Source organism: Pristis pectinata, chromosome 4 (genome assembly GCF_009764475.1).
Source record: "Pristis pectinata isolate sPriPec2 chromosome 4, sPriPec2.1.pri, whole genome shotgun sequence".
NCBI lineage: Eukaryota > Metazoa > Chordata > Chondrichthyes > Rhinopristiformes > Pristidae > Pristis > Pristis pectinata.
In genome coordinates, this window is record NC_067408.1 from 47983919 (window position 1) to 47997667 (window position 13749).

The 13749-nt window shown below is 38.4% G+C and overlaps 1 protein-coding gene across 5 annotated transcripts in view; it reads left to right on the plus strand.

The window, feature by feature from the left end:
- Positions 1 to 13749, plus strand: part of LOC127569244 (matrin-3-like) — a 55263-nt gene that overhangs the window by 10734 nt on the left and 30780 nt on the right. For all 5 annotated transcript variants that reach the window (XM_052013690.1, XM_052013689.1, XM_052013685.1 and 2 more), the window contains exon 2: positions 722 to 1927. In XM_052013690.1, coding sequence (XP_051869650.1) covers positions 884 to 1927 — 1044 coding nt within the window. In that variant the 5' untranslated portion in view covers positions 722 to 883. The remainder of the gene's footprint in view (positions 1 to 721; positions 1928 to 13749) is intronic.

Here is a 13749-nt window from a genome sequence, read left to right on the forward strand (position 1 = left end):
GGGAAAACTTGACTTTTGAATTTTTTTCTGAACAGCTTTGGCTTGCACATTTTGTAAGAATAATTCTGTATAGCCATCAAAATTTGTTTACATTGTATTTGCTTTTGAGTCTTATTTCACATACTCATGCTTTTAAAGCAGCTCCAATTTATGGCAGTGTTTAATGTGTTATGGGCAAACCTTTCTTCACCAAATAATGCCTGCAGTGATTTTAATGCATTTCAATACTTGATGATCTGCAATATAGGTCAAGAATGATAGCGTTCAGAAGATTGATTCTTCTGTGGTTAATGTGATGGAAAAAAAAGCATCAAAAGTATAAAATTCTGTGGACTTCATTTATCTTTTCCTTTTTGAGACATCTCAGCTGACATTTTTTTTGAAGCTTTAATTTCTACAAATAGAAATAAAGAGTGGCATTTAATGTATTAATGGTGCTCATAACCATTGTTAAATGCACATTGCAAAGAACTTTGTTCATGCTGCTCTGTCCTTGAAATCATTTACAGGATGCTTTTTTGAGGTAAGTTTTGTAGAGTTATTTGTAGAGTTTGGGTTGCTCATACTTTTCATCCAACTGCTGTGTATATATAACTCTGAATCCTATTTTAAGCTACATTCCTCAGGTCATTTTTGAATTTCAGAACCTGAAGCTTATTCTAATCTTTCCTTGCGATTCTTTCATAATTCTTGGGTCTAATGTTTTTCTTTTAACTTTCAGCCTGACAAAAATTCTTGGAGAAATTACATCCCTGTAGTTTATGAAATCGGCCAACTTTTAGACCAAGTTAGACAGTGAAACAACTTTTTAGACCTTCTACTAACCAAGAAAGAACCTAGCCTGCTTTTATCGTAATTGGAATATACACTTTCTTGTGCCAAAATGGCAAGTTTTGGCAGGGGCCAGAGCAATCAAATGCGTACTAAGAGGAAGAGTCGTTTTCATGATGCAGACGCTGGAGGCCATGCTGCAGGTCCACCTTTGAATATCCAAGCAGCTCTTGGGACATTGTGCCAGAATCCACACTTGGCAGGCTTAATAAATTCCGGACAGGGTCAGAGTTATGGCCTACATGGTACAGGACAGGGTCAGAATTATGGCCCACAGGGTGTGGGACCAGGCCAGAACTTTGGTTCGCAAGGTGTGGGACAGGGTCAGAATTTTGGCCCGCAAGGTGTGGGACAAAGAGCTAAAGGTTTGATGTCTTCAGCAGGTGGGCCCTCACGATACAGCGATACTGCTAGCAATAGTTTGCCTTCCTTGTTTGGAGTTAGAAATCAAAATCAACAATCTCATGCTGTTCAGAAACAAATTGATGCAGACAGGGCAAGTAACATTTTAGCTGCATTTGGCCTTTCATCCAGGGATTTGGATGAATTGAGCCACTATCCTGAAGATAAACTTACACCTGAATCCTTGCCAGAAATTCTTATGGAGATTAAAAGAAGAAGGGCTAATGAAGGAACATCTTCAAAATACAACAGAGGTGATGGTTCTCTACGACATGACCGTTCCTACAGAGCCTCTCATGATGACTGGGAGGAAGAAAGACATTTTAGGAAACATAATTATGGAAGTCGTGACTCCAGTCTTGACTCAGTGGTTGAATATAGCCACGGTCATTCTTCTCGAGAGTCAAGTTCTAGATATGACCGGAAGGACTATGAACGTGAACGATTAAGAGGCAATGATGACTTTTCCAGAGAGGAAATGCACCTCTCTGAGTCCTCGCACAATTTCAATAAATTTGATTCTGATTATGGAAGAGCTGCTCGTCTTCCTTCTCCTCGTACACATGAAAGGTCTCTCTTTGAGAGAAAACGAGGATCACCTTCATTGAACAACATAAATGATTACCATGGTTTTTTGCCAGCAGTCTTCCCCTACTTGTGCTCGCTGTGTGATCTAACCATTCATTCTGTACAGGTGAGTGACCTCTAAATTCTTTAAGAGTTACAGTAGAAAAAAATATAACTATAACAGCTGCAGCTCTCCTTGGACTTGGAAAACATCATTTGGTTTTAAGGTTGTCTTAGATGACTTTCTGGATAACCTTTGCTTCTGATGTCTTGTTTGCCAGTTTCAAAAAGTATAATGCAATTAAATCTACTTTTCTACACATTCTTTTCTTTGAGTGGAGAGATATTCATACAAATTAAGTCCTTATTGAATTTTGAGCTCATTTATTGTGTTTCAGCTACGTTTGGCTTCTGCACTCTCCTGGCGGCATACTTGAACTTCACTTAGTTCAAATTCAAATCACTTCCTTCAGGTTAGAAACTCAAAAAGCCATATGAAGTTTTCTAAGTCTGTACTTTTGATCTATTTTAAGATTTGAATTTGCTTTTGTTGAGTGGATGGATTTTTACCAGATTTACTGAATGGTCTTATTTCCATCGAATATGAAGGGTCATATCGTAGTCCATGTAAACTTTTTTCTCTTTTTCTGTCTCTGATATGGCAACAGAAATCATTTTCCAAACCACCAGCACCTGAAATTTGCTGTACAAATAAGATCTGATATTGTATTTGATTTCTAACAGTTTTTTTCTGTTCATTCTCTTTCTCCTATTTTCTGTCTTTAATTCCCATCAATCTTCCATCTCTGATGATGGTATTTCTTCCCTGTGCTCCTTAGCATAGGTGTAATTTCTTTCTAAGAATTTTAGAGTTTCAACTCCACAAAATTGTGTGAGGCTTTCATTGTTTTATCCAGCAAATTCATAAAAACTGGGGGATCTGTTTTTGAAAGAATCAAACCTTTGCCAAAAGATTCGTATTAAAAAGAAAAGATACTAAAGTCCTCAGCTGATGACTAGGTTTCCTTTGCACAAATTTCATTTATTGTCATTTACAAATATAAAGGGAATGTAATTTTGGATTTATGGTTTCAATATATGATGCCTATTTTAACACTGATGTTTTTAACATAGACACAAAATAAATTCAATTGTATTTTCACTGAAACTTTTAAGTTTACTTTGTGAGTCTTTGACTCCTAAAATTAAAATGTTAAGTGCCAAATCCTGTGGATTGGTGAGGAGCCAGTGATAATGACAGCCATTTAATACACTTATTAATAAAATGAAAGTAAAACTGAACTTATCAACAGAGGTGAGTGATTATAGTGTTCACTTAAAAAAAATATAAACAACGTGGAACTAAATAGTGCATTGTCCTAAACTTTAAATCTTTTTGCCAAAGTTGCATTCTACCAAATGAACAAGGTTATATATAACAATATTCATGTCTGTTCAAAACTTATCATGCATTTTAATGTGCCAGTGATTATGCATAGGACATTATTATCTCACAATCAGAAAAAAACTGAGTCAGATTCACAATCTGAATTATTTCTAGGAACCAATTTTGCACATAATTTTGGAACTTTCTGAGTGGTCCTGTTTGAGGTGCTAGTGTTTTTTTTGTATTCATTCAAAGGATGTGGGCTTCATAGGCTGAGGCAGCACTTAATTGCCTATCCCTAATTGCCCTTGTGAAGGTGGTGGTGTGCTGCCACATTGAACCTTTGTAGCCTGAGGAACCTCTGCAGAGATGTCCTGTGGCTGAGATGATTGACCTACAACCATCTCCCCTTGTGCTAAGTATGATTCCAACCAGTGGGGTTGGGGGGGGGGGGGGGGGAAGCGGGTGGTGGTGGTGTCCTCTGATTCCCATTGACTCCAGTTTAGCCACAGTTCCTTGGTGCCATACTCAATCAACTGCTGCTTTGATGCAAGGACAGTTACTCTCACTTCACCTAAGTAGTTGAAGTGTCGCTGGGTGAGCATTTTGGGGATAGTTTATAAGTAAGCAAAAGGGTAACCAGGGAATGAGTAGGGCTCATTAGGAACCAAACGGGCAATCTGCATGGAGCCAGAGGACGTGGATGAGATCTTAAATTAATACTTCTCATCTGTACTCACTAAGGAGTGAGTACACTCCTTACGACACTTGCGACACTTCCAACTACTTGCCCAGCTGCATTCTACACTTAGGTGATTCCAGTTAACACTATAACCATATTGCTTTTATACCTCTGATTTGTGTACACATCTGCTCTGCTATCTCCCGCTGATTGGTGAGATGCCTGTAATGTACCCCCAGCAAAGTGATCATCCCTTTCCTTATTTCTCTGCTTTACCTCATTTGATGAGCCTTCTAGCATATCCTCCCTCATTACTGCAGTGATGGCCTGAATCAGTACTGCAATGGCCCCTCCTCTTTTACTTCCTCCCCTATCATGCCTGAAGTTTCTGTGCCCTGGAGTGTTGAGTTGCCAGTCCTGCCCCTCTGTCAATCAAGTTTCTGCCATTGCAACAATATCATGTTCCTGTGTGCTAATCAATACTCTAAATTCATCTGCCTTGCCAGCTATGCTCCTTGCATTAAAGTAGATGCAATTTAGCCTTTCAATCCTTCTTTAATTGTCCATGTTTGTTCTGCCTATTTGATGGACTTAGTTTTTCTTTTATATTTGACTGTCCTCCTAACACCCCTCCCCCCCAACTATATACCTAGTCTATGCCCCATTCCCCTGCCAAATTAGTTTAAAACTTCCCCAACAGCACAAACAAACCTCACATCAAGGACATTGGTTCCATTGTGGTTCAGGTGCAACCCCTCCTGCTTATACAAGTTGGCAAATTGGATTCAAAATTGTCTTGGTAATTGGGGACTGGGGATGATCGTGGGAGCTTTGCTTTTTTGATTGGAAGCCTGTGACCAGTGCTGTACCATAAGGATCATTGCTGTATTAATGATTTGGATATGAAATTAGGAGATATGATTAGTAAGCTTGCAGATTACATGAAAATCAGTAGTGGTGTTGATAGCGAGGAGGTTAGTCTTTGGTTACAGAATAATATTGATCAGCTGATAAAGCTGGGCACAGCGATGGCAGATGGAATTTAATCCTGATAAGTGTGAGGTAATGCATTTTGGGAGGTCTTATGAGGATAGACTATATACCATGAATGATAGCATTCTAGGGGGTATTGAGGAACAGAGGGACTAAACATTCCTGAAGGTGGCAGCACCGGTAGGTGGGGTGATGACAATGGCGTGTGGTTTGCTTGTCTTAATTAGCTAGGGCATAGAATATAAGAAGAGGAAGGTTTTGGCGCAGTTTGATTAAAACATTAATTAGGTCACAGCTGGGGTGTTGTGTGAACTTCTGGTCACCAAGTTGTAGGAAGAGCATGATTGCACTGGAGAGGGTGCAGAGGAGATTTACCATGATGCTGTCCTGAACTTTTAACTTATGAGTAGAGACTGAATTACGTTCAGTTTGTCTTCAAAGGAGCAGAGGAGGCTGAGCGTGGACCTGTTAGAAGTATACAGTATTATGAGGGGCATAGATAGGGTGGATAGTGAAAAACTTTTTCCCACAATGGAGATGTCTAAAATCAGAGGGCATGGGTTTAATGTGAAGAATAAGAGGGTTAGAGGTATCTGAGGGGAAAAACAAACATCCAGAGGGTGGTGGCAATCTGAAATGCACTACCTGAAAAGGTGGTGGAGGCAAGTACTCTCACAATATTTAAAAGGTATTTGGATGAGCACGTGAATTGTCAAGGCATAGAAGGCATAAGCGCAGGTAGATGGGATTAGTGTAGTTTATTTCCGTTTAGGGGAATCAATTGTGAGAAAACATTGTGTCTCAAGTAGAGAATTATGGAAATGTGCCTGCAGAAGGAAAATTTCAATTATTTCCTCATTTAGCATTAGATTCTTAGTTTCTTCTATTTTGCCTCAGTAATGAGCTAATAATAAACTATCATATTTAGTTCATCATTTCTCATTTAAAATTCAAGAATGACTCTTTTTTAGATGTAGATGTTTTTGACCTCATTTGTGTGGATAACATGCAGCATTCCTTTTGATTTTTCATGCAACATTTAGATTTGGATTTATTTTTCAATGTCCATAGCTCAGCTGCAGTCCCTGGGGCCTTAATCACTGACCATCTAGTTTTGTAAAGCTTTCACTGTATTGGACCCAGAACTGATGTTGTATTCAATATATTTATAGTGCTACCTCATAAAATACAGGACTTTTTTTTAGTCCTGCTTTAGAAGTTGCTTGTCACAAAGATTTTTTACCAGGCAAGGTGCAGTAAGTATAGTATACCCAACTATACTATACTGTTATTTCCTATTGTAGGCAAGCAAATTTTAAGGGAATGAATGTGGCTGCGTTAGTTATCATAATTATAGCAAAGTAACTTAAGAAAAATATACTTTACCTGAAAAATGTCAAAATCTGGTTGATGGGAAAATCTCCTTAATTATGAAGCAAGTATTAGTAAAACTTTGACTTTATAATTTCAACAAACCATAATTTGACAAATGCTGTTAAAGTGGCTGTTCTTTTTAAATGTTTGGAAAGAATTTTTAATTGAAGCATTTATTCAACTTTATTCTAAATGTTATTTTATTTCACAATATTTTATGACATCTTTTCAAATTTATTTTTGAGTATTCGCTAATGATTAAACACAAAATACAAATTGAGCCATGATTACTTTCAGTGAATTGGTTATGCTTGCAGATTACTTGTGGGTTTAATTTCATTAACAGTACATTATTAAGTTTGTTAACATCATTTTACCAATCAGTTCAACGCTTAGGTAGGACAGCATTTATAGGTGGTGTTGTGACTGCAGTTTCCCATTTTAGTTTCATGTGAACAACATAAGGATTACATGTATTTGGCCGAGTCTTTTGATACTGCATTCCTTGGCTTTCTGAGCATCAAATTCTATTTTTCATTTTTATGATATGAAGGGAATTTGAGAGAATTCAGCTAGAGAAATTTTCACTTGCTCTTGCTAACTGGCTCAGTGCCATACAAAAATAAAATAGTCTCGACTGCAAATTCCTGCTCTAACTACTCAGTTGATTAATTTCTCACATTTTTAGCCTTGTTTTGCTCTCAGGCATGATTACCTCAGTGCCTTAGTTACTACACAGTCTCTCTGTATTGGTGGCTTGATCTTGACCTCCTGCTGCTCATCAGTCCACTGCGGGTTAAGTAGTGCATTCTTAGTTGTAGAATCTTCTCTGGCTGCTCTATGGCATGTTGCCCAACTTTGGAGGGCTGTTCTTGGTTGCACATGTGCCATGTCTCCTCCTTCATTGGCCTGCTATTTCTGATTTCAGTCTGTCATCCCAAATTTTTTGATGCTCTGGTGATTATCAGCAGAAAATTAACTAGATGCCAACATAGTATGAATCAAGAATAATTATGGTATTGTTAATTTACACCATACAAAAGCATTTGTGCTCTAGATTAATTAGGCATGGTATGTGATGTAAAGGAAGAGGGAAGTGAAAGAAATGGGCTTGTTTCGTATTTAAGGTATTCTGTTTTGGATTTTATATAGTGAGGTATGTTTTGCAATTTAAGGAGAAACCGGAATAAAAAAAAATTGTTTGATATCCATAGTGGGGTTCAAAACAAAACAATTTGAACAAAGTATCAAAATAGTGTTTCACAAACACCATGATCAAGCAAATACAGTTTTAGAAACCAGGCTTTTCTTGATTTACGCATGTTTAATTCATGGTTTTTGCAGTAAAGCTATTGATGTATATATCAATTTTTCCTAAGAATGAATAGCACACCACTCTCTTCCCCCCAAATAGGAATACAGTGTGTCAAAATATGTGTCCGTTTGGCTTACAAGATTTCACTTAATGAAACATTTTTCAGGAATGCATTCCTTTCCTAAGTAAAGGAATGGCTGTACCTTGTCAATTTTTAGCCGCCCATTGTTGGTGGTGGGAGTGGAAAAGGGGAGGTAGATATTTCTGAACTAGTTCTGTAACGTATGAGAAGGAAGTCTTTTGTATGTAGGTTCATATAAAATTCAGTAATAAACATAATGATCAACTTAGCAAGAGCCTGTTAATGACTTATTTGGTCCTAACGTTCAGTAGAAACTTAACTAGTTGAGGCCACAATTCGAAGACAAAGGAAATTTTCAAAATCAAGAAAGGCCTTAAGACAACATAATCTTCACGTGTGAGCTATAAAGCATGTCAGTTGGGCCATTTGTTTTATATTTCCATATAAATATTGTACTTCTATAAAATGATCAAAACATTAAAACGTTTATATTAAAAGCACACTGATTTGCCATAGAAATATTTGAGATCTGTTGGTATAAAGAATTAACGCTAGTGGGGAGTTTCTGAAATGTTTTGAAGCTTTGGATAATAATCAAGTGTTACATTGACTTGAACATTGCAAATATAGCTATAAATATGCTGTCAGTCTCAAAGATGCTGTATTTGATTTGTTTTGAATATTGGAATATTATTGAAGCTGTGCTTCACGTTAGTTTTGTAAATGTAGTTCTGTATAGTAACTGGAATTTGTGTTTGACATCATTGCCATTTGGCACAGTGCTACTATATTTACAGGCATTCTTATACTGTGCAAGGAATCTGTCCTGTATCAGTGTTTGGGTAAGGTTTCCCATATCAAGTTAAGGGAACAGCTCCTTGAAATCAGGTGTTTTGTAATCCTAAAACATGCATTTAATATTGAGTGGTGACAGCTGGTGACAGTGTTTGATAGTTACCTTAAACCAAATTGTACTGTTAACTTCAAAAGACATTAGGGGTGAGGGTTAAAAAAAGTACAGTAGGCAACTTAAGGTACAGAATCTCTTCCCATATGGAAGAGGAGGCAAACAGAAATTGATTCATCCAATCACAACAGCGCAGTTGAAAACCCCTAAAATCATGCAGGTGCTGGAAATCTGAATGAAAAACAGAACATGCTGGAAATACTCAGCGGGCTTGACAGCATCTAAGGAAAGAGAAACAATTAGCATTTCGGGTCCAAGCCCCTTTGTCAAAACTGGATAAGAGAGAAATAGGGTTGAGCAACTGAAGAGTATTAGATAAAGATGGTTGTGGGGGAATGAAAGGATGGCAATTATTAGAGCCAAAATAGTGTAAATAAAACGATGCATGGTTAGCTTGTAAAATTAAATGAGGTTTCTGTGAGGTTCTTGTGTTTCCTATTCTATTACCTTTCCTTTTAGCCCTAAGACAGTAAATTTTTTTTTCCTTTTATTCATTCCTGATCCTTTTCTTGTCTCACTAAAACATGTTATATTTCTAACTTTTTCCAGTTCTGTGGAGCAGTTATTAATCTAGCATATGAGGTTTCACCATTAACCAGGGATGTTGAATGAGCAATAAAGTTCTAATTGAACATTTGTGCAATCATTGTTGAGCATCCCCACTTCTGATCTTATCATGAAAGGATGGTCATTGGTGAAGCAGCTTAAGTGGGTTGGGTCTAGGAACCTGCCCTGAGGAACTCCAATATCGCTGTCCTGAATCTGGGGTAATTGACCTCCCATAGCTACAATGATATTCCATTGTGGGAGGTATGACTTTAGCCACTGAAGGAGTGCTTTCCTTTTGATGTGCATTGACATCAGTTTTACCCTAGCAGCTTGATGCCACACCCAGTGAAATGTGGCCTTGATGGTCAAGGCCATTCTCTCTCATCTCATCTCTACAATTCAGTGCTTTGTTTGGGCCAAGGTTGTGATGAGGTCAGGAACCCAGTGAATCTGGTTAAATCCAAATTTGGACTTGGTGAGAAAGTGTTGCTGATAGCACTGTCAATGACAGCTTCCATCACTGTGCTGATGATTGAGAGTAGACTAGTTGGCCAGTGGTGAGCTGAATTGAATTTGTCCTTTGTTTTTTATGAACCGGGTTATACCTGTGCAATCTTCCATATTGTCAAGTAGATGTCAGTAATGTACTGGAACAGCTTGGTGGGAGCCACAGCTCGTTCTGAAGTGCAGATTCTCATAACCACAGCTGGGATGTTTTCTGGTTCCATAACCTTTGCTGTATCCAGTACTCACAAATGTTTCTTGACATCACCCTCAACTGTTTTGTGATAATGCTATTTTTTCTTCCTTTTCATATATATATATATATATATATATATAAAAAATTCCTTTTTGAAATTTACTGTTGAATTTGTTTTCACCATCCCAGAGTGCAGTCAAAATTTCTGGGTAAAAAGTATTCTCATCCTGTTCAGCTATGCGTCATTTGCCAATTATTTTAAATCTGTCTTATCTAGTCGTTGACCTTCCTGGCTATTGACAATGTTCCTTGTCTACTTTGCTGGCATCCCTTTAGAATTTTGAACATTTCTATTAAGTTTCATGATAGACATTTTAGGACAGCAATCTTGGTTTCTGTAATCTCTATATGAAGCCGCTAATTCTTGATATAATTAACATCTCAACCTTTTCCGTGCATGCATGTAGTGCTGTCAGTGCCAGGTTGGTGCATTGTTCTCGAGGGGTATGTGGTGCTGTTCCCAGCATGCCCCTACATGCTTTTCGTGCAAACCAGGGCTGCTGTCCTGAATGGATGGTAATGATAGAATGAGGTCTATGCTGGGTTATGATGTTATAGATTATGATGGAATACAATTCTGCTGTTCCTGATGTGCATGAGCTGCCAGATCTGTTGTGAAGATATCCAGTTTAGCATGATGGAGGGTGTCCTCACAGCAAAGACAACATAGTTTAAGGCTATTTGATGATCAATCTTACTCACACTGTCAATGACACTTGTAGCTAGAACAAGTTGGTTCATCAGCTGAGAAAATACATTTGGGGAATCAGCAGGTTTCCTTGCCTAAGTTTGACCTGATCCCATGAGATTTCATGGGGTTCCAGAGTCAGTAATGAAGACTGCCAAGGCCATTCTTTCCCAATTGCATGTAACTCTGCCACCAGCTTTTGGAGCCAGCACACTCAATGATTGTGATGGAGAATTTGAGACATACTTGGAAAGATATGGTTGACCCAAAGGGAAATTAAAAAGAAAATTGGCAAGGCAAAAAAATGCATGAAAAAAATATTGGCAAATAAAATCAAATAAAGTCCTATTTTATAAATAAGAAAAGTGAAAGAAGATGATGGAAAGAGTCATGGCCTATTAGAGCCCAGAATAGTAACCTGTGTGGTGAATGACATATCTGATGCTGAAGGCTTTGAATCTGCCTTCACTGAATGAACCAGGTTTTAGGCACTGGCGTTAAGGAGAAAGAATGTGAAATCTTGGAAATGACCGGGGGTGGGGTGGTGGTGGATATATTAAGGGGGTTAGCATCTCTAGAGTGGATAAGGTCCCAGTTAAATATTTGGCCCAGGTCTGTTTTTAATAAGAAAGCAAGTAAGGAAATTCTGTAGACTTTGACTATATTTTCCAATTCACTTGGGTGTGGTGATGGAGGACGGGAAGGCAAGCTATGTCTAGAAATTCCAGTGCACCCTAAATAACTTGAATAATGTTGGATTGCCATCAATCATTGTCTTTGTGCATCAAAATTTTGTATTGAGGCCTGTTTGGAGAGAGTGGATGCTGAACTTGAACATTTATCTGCCTGTCCTCCTTGCATGGGCTTGGGAGGACATCCCCAAGCTGATGGGGTCTTGGATCATATGCACTTGGTGCAGGTTGTTGGCAGATGAAGGGAATCACGATTACATCAGCATGCTCAATGAATGGAGTGGGTTGGGGGGGAAGAGAGGATGTGACTGGCACTTGTATATTGGGGATTCGCAGGACCAAGTACTATTGTGAGGCAAGGGATTGGAGGCTGCATGGTAAGCTGGCGGCGAGTATCATGGGGGCAGGGGCTCAGAAGAGGTTTCCTGGAGACTGGGGAGTACATTTAATAGGGGTTTGGATGGGGGAGGGCAGCAGTGATGGTGTCATGACTTGTGTGCAGATGCTGCTGCAATAAAATCAATTTCTCCTGGTAATGGAAGGCGAATTAGAAAAATGTGGTCCACATTCTCCTTCCAGTGCTCTATACGAAGTATTGCACAGGGCATGACGTTCTCCCTTGCAGCCCTGACAAAATGGGGCAGCAAAGTTGGTTCGGGGCAGGAAGTGCTTAGTCAGATTTACAGAGTGATGCAGAATAGCCTGGAAATGAATGTTACTAGTGGAAAAATGAATTTTAAATGCATAATGCTCAGTAAAACAAAAGTGGGTTGAGGTGTACATGTTGTTGAATTCTGAAAGCGAAAGTAGTTTTATAAGTTTTGATAGGTCCACGATAGAAACATAAATGGTTCTCATTAATTATTTTATATCAATAAAGAATATTCACACCATGATAAGTTCTGTATGCCTCTATGCAGAATTCATTGAGCATCCATATGAAAGAAATATTGAAGACTCAAGTTGAAGGCAAGCATAAAGCCACCAGAGGCCTCCCTAACCCACTTCCTCAAAATCCAGACACTAATGTGATATGAGAAGTTAAGGAGAGTATTAAATCCAAATAGGAGGCATATAGAATGGCAGACAAAGTAGGAAACCTGAGGATTGGGAGCGGTTTCGATTTCAGTAAAGGACAACAAAGAAGTTGGTTAAGAGTGTATACTTGCTGTGAACATAAAAGTGAATTATAAAAGCTTCTACAGATGTCTAAACAAGAAAAGATTAGTGAACTCAGAAATGGGAGAATTCATAATGGGGAATACAGAGCAATTAAGCCACTACTTTGGTCCGTCTTCACAGAGAGCACACAAGTAACCAAGATATGTTTGGGAACCAAGAACCAAATGAAGGTGAGGAAGTAAAGGATATTGGTATTAGAATGGAAATGGTGCTGGCAAAATTAATGGCACCATAAATTGATAAATCCCTATGGCCTCATAATTTGCATCTCAGAGTATTAAAGGAGAAAGCCATGGAAATTGTGAAGGCATTGAAACAGAAACGTAAAAAAAAGAAGCCATTCAGAAAATAGGGTCTGCTGCACCACCAATTAACATTAATGACTAATCATACACTTCACTACCTTGTTCTTGCATTTTCCTTGTATCCTTTGGTCTTTTCAGCATTAAGAAATATCCTCCTTGAACGTATTTAATGATTTACCTTCCACTGCCTTCTCCGGTAGAGAATTCCACAGGTTCCCCACCACCTGGGTGAAGACATTGTTTCTGATCTCCATTCTAAATAGATACCCTGTATCTGGTGGTGTAACCCTTGATTCTGGTCTCTCCGATTATTGTGAACATCCTACCTGTACTTAAAAATAAAAACAGAAAATGCTGAAAACACTCAGCAGGTCAGATAATATTTCTGGAAAGAGAAATGGTTAATGTTTCAGGTCCGAGGCCCTTCATCAGAACTGTTGGCTGAGTTTTTACAGCATTTTCTGTCATTACTTCAGATTTCCAGCACCTGCAGTTTTTTTACGATTTTCACTTCCTGTACCTGATCTGTTAGGCCTATCAGAATCTTTAAGGTTTCTATGAGATTCCTTTGCGTTCTTGTGTGCTCCAGCGAGTATAAGTCTAACCAACCCTCTCTCTCAACTGTCATCCCTGGCATTCTGCCGTTAATTATTTTTCCACTTCCATGTTTCCCATTGTGAATTGATTACCATTTTCCAGAATCCTCTAGATTGTGAAGTACTTAGTACACATTGGAGGGTGATAAATGTAACCCCACTATTTAGGAATGGAGGGGGAGTAAACTGGAAACTACAGACCAATTAGCCTAACATCACTTGTGGGGAAAATGCTAGAGGCTAATATAAATAATGAGTTAACAGGACACTTGAGAAATATCAGTGGGATTAGATGAATTCAACACAGATTTCTGAAAGGAAAATTGTTTGACAAATCTACTAGAATATACAAGGGGGGGATGTTTAGATGTGGTGTG